Raw genomic sequence first — 8144 nt, 5'->3', positions numbered from 1 at the left:
AGCTGATTCGCAAAAGTGCTTCCCAATCTGAACGCATCACTCTGCATATATATATATATATATATATATATATATATATATATATATATATATAATACAATCACCCCATGTTCTCTGCTTTCTAAACACGATAGACTTGGCATTAAGTATAGTGGTAATTTAAGAATCGCTAAGTTATAAGTACTGTTATTCTAGTAGTGCAATGATTAATTGCCTGTCATTTATAACGCATTTTACCTCCTGTGTTCCAGCCATCATCATCATCATCATCACGTAGTTGTTCTACTTAATCATAATCATCATGATCATTGTTATTGTTGTCATCAATGTCGTCGTCACTATAGTTCAACGCAGGACAATGTACAATATTATTTTCAGTTACACACATATATATTATAGTGTTTTATTTATATTCCATACATATAGCATTTCCTATATAATATTATATATATATATATATTTTTTTACACGGTATGCTCGTTCATGGTTAGTTTGTTAGGTTGCGTTTATTTGTGTGTGAATGTGTCTTGGTTTTTTTTTTACTTCATTTCATATATGTATACTAGATACTTAATTTTTTACCTTTTTAGCATAGATTTTTCACACGACTGTATTTATCCGTCATGGCTGTGTAGCTATTTTATCTGATGTGAGGCATGTTTTTACTGTTATTGACTTGTCTGTTGAGCTATCAAAGGAATGGCTGTTGTTTCATGTTATTTACGAGGACGTAACGTTGGGCTGTTTTTTTCGAAATGTTGCAACTGCTACACTTATACTATGATAGTTTATATCACAACAGGTATTATATAGTATATGCGTATGCCTGTTCGAGCTGCTATCAAGAGAACACCTAGTGCACAGAGCTACAAGTAAAGGCTAATTTTTCCCATGTATCGATAGTGTATTTATGTGATCCGCAAACATTTGGTTTTTCTTTATATTTTTATTGATTTTCTATTCGCTTGCCTATCCGGCCTGCAATAGAAAAAGAAACGCCTTTTTAGTTTAGCCTATTGCCGTCATTTGACTAGTTTCCACTGGAAACCGATTAAGATTATCTCAGTCATTGATTCGCGAGCCGAACATGAGATATTAAAACTACTTGGATACATATCAGTAAAACTAAGTACATAGTCTCCTTTTGCTATTTATCTAGTGTGTAATTTTAATTAATCTAAGCAGGCGGCATATTACAGAGCACTCGGATTTTACGAGACGAGCTAACCCACTTCAAAATTTTGTAAATTGTGCTGAGTTCCGGTAGCAATGAAATCTCTCCAATTAATTCCCACTAAACCCTTTTCAGTTTGAGATTGCCATAAAAATTGAATTTAGGTAACATTGCTGTTGACATTCTCGGATTAGCTGCCGGTGGTTATTTATTTTGCTTTTTGATTGTGATGAGTTTTTCATTAAGATGCATCTGCCAGTAGGTGTATCTGTGTGTGTGAATTTGATTCGAAAATATTCTACTGTTGTGTACTCCTCTACTTTTGCTGCTGGTAGAATTGATGTATCCAGAACATCTGCAGGCCTTGTCTTATATCTTACATTTCTTTTTCTATACATCAATATTTAGTAGAGACGATCTTATCAAAATACACATGGCCTACTGAAAATTCTAGAATATTTTCGACTTTTTGATACAAACGAATCGATTTCGATCATTGAAGTGGAGCTTAACTTACTAGGTTATTCGGTGTGGCCGTAAAACATAATGAGAATACCAAAACCCGATTTCACGTACTAGTTGTATATTCATTCCGTGCATCACTCGGGTTTAAGCCAACTCTTGCTCGTAACATATTGAATGATAAAGATTTTCAACGATACTCTATAAGCAAATGTCGTCCATAGATACATATTATCGTTGCTTTCATCTTTAATCGTAACCGCTTTTTCTTGCCTTTTTAGCGCCACGAAAACCCATTTTTAACCATTTAGCTGCACTAATTCTGAACTGGTCTACACGTCTTCTGAGGCGCACTTTTGTTCCGTCGGATTTTGCCGTCAACTTCGTCCCCTTTTCCTTTCCTTCTTCTTTCCTTTCACGCTGTGATGTCTACCGATGCCAATACCTAGGGTTTACGTTTCTATCTGATTATTCATATATAAATATATCACCAAAATCGTTTTCTCTGATATTCCAGGATCTCAGACGAGGCTCTTGGCGCAACTGTGCGTTGATCGGTTCGTTGTTGTATGTCTTCATCGCTTGTGACAGCCGTTAGCGGCGAGCAGGATGCTCCTGTGATGTATTTTTCAGGTGCATTTTTACCTTACCACGCAGCATTTGCAACGTGACGCATTGTATTTTATCGCTTCTTTTTATATCTACGTACAGAAGCTCCCTTTCTGTGCCTTGTTTTCAAGAAAAACGCAACCGTGATAGGAACGTCGCTAACTCTCAGCTAGCAAATTAACTGAATTTCAGTGGATGGTCTGGTGTTTTCTATATCGAATAAAAGGGATCAGTGGGTTAGCTTATAGATCCGTTCAACGACCCGAACCTCAAAGGAGTTACAGCTTTTCGGCTCAGTTCAAAGGCCTCACCGTTTTATACCTTAACAAATTCAATGCAAGTAATTTTTTGGCTGTCAGCCTCTGCCTTAAATAACTCAAAATCAAATGAGTAAAGATAATAAATAATTTACCACTATTTTATACGGTATCTGAGCAGCCCCTGATGATCACATCAAAATCGGCAGGATAGGAAAGCAAGCCTATATGAGTTCATCTTGACCCGCTTCTTACCTACATCCTCACTCGTATGAGTCGCGTCACCCAGTGAAGGCCTCGCGTCACGCGTTGATCTCTCGTATGTGTTTCCCATTGGCGCTGATGCTGGCTCACAGATGATGCACGATCATATTATGTTATGTTCTTCTACATGGGACGCCACACAACGCCTTCAAACTCGCCAAGATGCACCTAACATTGTTTTTGTTGTGATGATTCTGAGTTCAGCAACGATCCGTTGGCGAAGTCCAGCTCAACGAGCCATATCTGTACGTCCTTATGGAAGTGAGTCTATATGGGTCAACAGCGCTTATATTTGCTAATCAATCAATCAAACGGGATCAGTGCTCGTAATCTTCAATGGGAGTCCTTAATTTCTGGGTCTGCATCGTTTTTGCTTCGTGGCTCTAATTTTGTTGACAACATTAACTGGTGACCAGCGTTATGCCATTGGCCGATCTGGGCCTTTTACCTTTCTTGGGCTTATCCCCACCTCGCTGTATATGTACCATCCGTACAAATCCCTCTCGTGCATAGCCATCTCGCATCACAGTATATTTGTGGTCAGAAACCGCTGGTTGTATAATTTCTCAAATTTTTCTCGATGACGGCTAGCGGGTCATCACAATTTCAACCCTGCTGTAGCCTAGTGAACGTCTGGGATTTTGTAACTCATTTTTCCCCTTCTGTTCTGTTTTTGTTGACCGACTGGCCTTCCTGCGAGCAGCCCACTTCAGCAGTGCAGCTGATAAACCATAGAGCTGAACATTACGAAGTTGGTTGTGCATTTTTTTTCGGTAAGACTATCATTTAATAACGAGCACGTGTCGATAGCGTTCTCGACGTTCTACGAGTTACCAATCCCGGGTGATTTAGTCGCCGGTTTCATCGATGCTCTAAAGAAGTGTGAGATGAGATGCATTACAGCCGTAAGGCGACACGTGTGGTAATAAATAAGCTTAAGTAATTCCTTGTTTATTTGCTCGTATTGTATTTTTTGTCTATCCGAACCGGCTTCACCATTGAACTGTTGTTTCAGCTGCGTATTCGTACCTTCTCTAAGTATTATGCATTTACGTAGCTACCTAGCCACTAAGTGCTTTTGAAGCTACGTCAATACATGAAGGACGGCGATTAATTGTCAATTGTGAGTTGTTATCTTTTTCACTGTGCACAACAGGCTAAGCAACAATAATATTTTCGTTACATAGCAGGAATACCCGTTAGTATATATATAGTACACGTTGGAACTGATAGCTATTTCTCGCACAATTTCTCTCGAGCTCGTGGGGGTTCGGCCTTTTGCGCTCTTCCCTGTGGTACAATGCTCCTTTATCCTTTTCGCTTCTCATGTCTTTGTTAAATTTGCTTCGCTTTCCATGGTTCCCTACGTTACTGGGGTGGATTGAGGATATGCGTGGGCGGCGGGATATGACTTATTGCCGCATTCACGGGCCCACACTGGAACATCGCCGGAGCAGGTGGCAGTCCGCAGAGTCCACTAAAGCCGTTTACGCTTAGTCCTCCCAACTGACCGGCAGATCCGGCTTGTCCACCTACCCCAATGCCTGGCACAACGTGACCCTGTGCTATAGCGTAGTCGGCTGTGGCAGTGTGCACTGGCTCGGTAGACGCCACTACGCCTGCTGCTGCCGTTGTCGTTGTCTGCTTGACAAACGAGGCAGGAAATAAACCCGTTCGACCCGTCCTCTGTAGAGTTCCCTTGCACCAACCGTCTTCTCGTTTCTTGTGAACGTACACGACGTCACCGACCTTGAGCTCAAGTTCGTAATCCGAGTTAGCTGGGTAAGGCACTATACAGCGGTACTGCTCGGAGGCGGATCCCACTCCGACCCCGATGCCAACATTCCCTCCAACGGTGGATGCGCCGTTCGACGTTTGGCTGGAGACAGATGTCGGCACATCGGGAGCTACGCCGGCGCCTGGTTGTTGCTGCTGAGGTGGTGGGGAGACGCCCGCGACGCCAAGTGGAGTCAGCGGCGTCAACGGGCTTTGCGAGGGCGACGCCAGAGCGTCATCGAGTGACGCCGTTTTCTTGTGCAGGGGACCGGGAACCAACGCACTCCCAAAGTTCGTTTCACTGCCTCCGCGACTGGTCACGCCTGAGGGTCCTGCTGGAGAACTATGGCTGCTATGGCTCGATGGGCACGAGCCTGAACGCACGTGTACGGGAGGGGAGTCATCGAGGCCGCTGACTCCACCTAGGCCGAGAGCAGGTGGAGGCGATTTCGATTTGCGCCGCGTTAACCGCTTCACGATAGAGAAGTGCTGCGCTATCACAGTCGACTGGGGTGTCTGCTGTTGTTGCTGAGCGGTCTGGCCAACGCCGATGGAGGACTGTAGGGGAGGACTTCCGCAGTGAACGTCCGTTGTCGCGGTCGTAGACCAGCCCTGCTTTAGGGGTGTGTTCGTCATTGACTGGCAATACTGTTGATTGCCCTGTTGAAGTCCACCCCCTTGACCGCACTTAAGCATGCCGCTGCCCCCTCCACCTAGAGCGCCGCCACCTCCGTTGACGCCCATTGATGTCGTTCCGCAAGTTAACGCCGATGTTCCAGCAATATCGAACGGAATACCGTTAAACGTGCTGCTTGTCGAAAGGGGCCATTCCGATGACCGTTGCATAGTGTTGTACAACGCGCTAAGTGGCAACTGGGGATTACTTCGCGGCCGCATTGGTGATGAGACACAGAGGTTAGAGAAGCCTTGCGCTAAAGCTGCGGCCGCTGTGACATTAGTTACCGATGGCTGCTGAGGACCACCCGCAGTCGGAACTGGTTGATAGGCAAACCCTGCAGCTGTGATAGTTGAAGCTGTGGCCTGCAGGGCCTGCTGGACCTGTTGGGCCTGTTGGCCGTTTTTGCCAGCGTGCTGGACATAGTTCCCAGGGAAGACGCCCTGCGCACCACTTTTCAGCGCGCTGCCCTTGAACCAGCCGTCCTGACACTTCTCGGATACCATATACACTTCACCTTTCTTCAACTCCAGCTCGTCGTCTTTCTGCGGCTTGTAATTGTACAGCGCCATGTAAAACATTGACGTGGATTTAACGGTCTGCGACGAAGAACTTAAATCAGCCTCTTTCGACTGTCGTGTATGCCGCCGTACCGTGGCATTAATCTCGAGTAGCTTGTTTTGACCATGTTGCGCAGTGGTATGAGTTGTCACTGGAGTTACTGAGGGCGGGCCGCCCCCCCCGCTCGACGACTGACACATCTTCGGCATCGCAGGGGCAAGCGGCGCTAGCGGCGACCGCAGCTCACGGTCGGAGAGCATCTCCATGGAGTGACGATGCTCACAATTGGCACCTGGGGCCGAACTGGATGTCGGTGTCACCAACGACTGCCCAAGAGCCGTGGTTAGGTTTAGCGCGGATAATGAATGTCGTTTGTTTTCTGTCACTATCGAGAAATCCGACAGTAGACCTTCCGGCGTTTGGCTACTTGGGGTTTTGGCACCTCCCCCTTGATCGGACAGGGACGAGCTGAGTGCAGGCGGCGCCGGCGCGACTCGCGAGGGCCCGCTGCACGTAATCATCTTAATCAGCTGTTTGGCCGCTACGTTCATTTCGACGAAGGATATGGGAAATATCCCTTGCCGATCGCCGATACGACCTTCGGCCCAGTTTTCGTCCACGCGCCGCAACACATAGATGATTTCGCCTCGGCTGAACGTCAAACACTCTTTCTCTTCCGATGACTTATCCGTAATCTGAAAGTCATACAGGGCCTTGGCCAGTGCCTGACTTGGAGTGATAACCTGTTGACCATTATGACCAACAATGGAACCGCTACCACCGCCTTGAGTTAGAGCCGTTGTGAACGGACCAAGCGTGACAACCGTAATATACGAGGCCGGCACGAAGCCTACTTTGCCTTTCAATTCGCCCTGATACCAATTCACATCGATCCGTTTGATCAAATTAATGAGGTCGCCCTTCTGGAACGAGAGGTCGCTGACGTTCGACGACTCGTATGGATAAATAGCTTTGGCACAACAGATTGGATGAACGGCCGCCTGCGTGTAGAAGGTCTGGCCCGATCCCATTAACGGGAGGCTAGGACCGCCAATCGAACACAAACTACCCGTTCCCAGAAGGAACTGATCGGAAAATACGGGCTGCGCAGGCACTCCAATTCCCGACGATTGTTGGCACTTTCGAGGCGTCTTATTCTTGATTCCCTCGAGGAGTCGCACAAGGAAAATGTTCACCGGCAGCTCGTCGACCTTCGTCTCAACAAGGGTACGGCACTCAGGACAACGAAGCTCGCCCTTTGATTGCACGATCTCCTGCAAGCACCGTTTGCAGAACGTGTGCTGACATGGCAGTACTCGCGAGCTCGAGTCGAGCTGCTCAAGGCATACGGAGCACTCGAGCAGCTCATTGAGAAAAGACGCGTCCATGGGCTGCGGTTGTTGCTGTTGTTGTTGCGGATGTTGCTGTTGTCGTTGTGGCTGGTATTGAAGCTGTTGTTGTTGATGCTGCAGTATCGTTGGTGCAGCCGAGACCCGTTGCGATTCGACGCACCCAACTCGAAATTGAGGAATGGCAGAGCCCACGCTTGGCGGGCCACGAAATGCCGCCACGGAATAACGGAGGGTTTCAAGCGCTCTGAGGCGCTGAGCGCCACTTACCACTTCCACCAGTTGATAATCATTTTTTTGTCGCTCCTCTAAAATAGAAGAAAAAAAAAGATGTAATGCAGACAAAAACGAGTACAAAGGTTATGGCAGTCAAACGTCACTGATTGCGAACTTAGCCAATGGATGATGGGTGCAACATACAATGGCTGTGACTTGTGTGTTTGGTAACATGCGTAGTATTTGAGAAATATAGTAATAATGACCTTACAGTCCTCTCCCAAATTATATCAGAAGAAATAGATATCATAATAATTAAAAAGTAAATGGTGATCTCTTTATTATTTTGACATTTACCCCAAAAAGCAGACATAATGTGGAGAGATTAGCAAAACGTCATCCCGGCTGGTGACGAAACTCTACGCCATTGTGGAAGCCTAAAGTTTGCCGCCATTCTGAAATAATGATAAAAACAGATGTTAATGACGACTAGAAGAATCTTCCTGCTATTGGGTTCTTGCTGTAGTGCATATATTCAGTTATGCAGCCTATAACAAAATCTTTTAATAATTTGAAAGAAAAACAGGCCGAGTTAACATGTCTGGAATCAGTGTGCTCAAAAACAAACTCCTGTCGTTCCCCGATGGATTTTCTAAGTGTGCTATAATAGGAACATATTATAAATTCTAGTCTTTAGAAAGTTATTCAAAATGACAATCCCTTATGTAGACCAAACTTCAGTACTGAAGTATGTGCTTAATGTTCTAACGCTAAGTCGTGCTCTTATAAACCCTGTATTC

General features: G+C 45.5%; 1 protein-coding gene across 1 annotated transcript; it reads right to left on the bottom strand.

Annotated features, from left to right (window-relative positions):
• Positions 1-368: 368 nt before the first annotated feature.
• On the bottom strand, positions 369-7442 carry POSH (SH3 domain containing ring finger posh). Its single transcript, XM_022838314.2, has one exon. It carries the CDS (start codon positions 7165-7167, stop codon positions 4135-4137), a length of 3033 nt encoding a protein of 1010 aa, XP_022694049.2. The 5' UTR covers positions 7168-7442; the 3' UTR covers positions 369-4134.
• Positions 7443-8144: the final 702 nt, after the last annotated feature.

The sequence above is a fragment of the Varroa jacobsoni genome, unplaced genomic scaffold, assembly GCF_002532875.2.
Source record: "Varroa jacobsoni isolate VJ856 unplaced genomic scaffold, vjacob_1.0 scaffold_758, whole genome shotgun sequence".
NCBI lineage: Eukaryota > Metazoa > Arthropoda > Arachnida > Mesostigmata > Varroidae > Varroa > Varroa jacobsoni.
The sequence above is the reverse complement of the archived record's forward strand: the minus strand, read 5'-3'. Positions and strand labels throughout refer to the sequence as shown.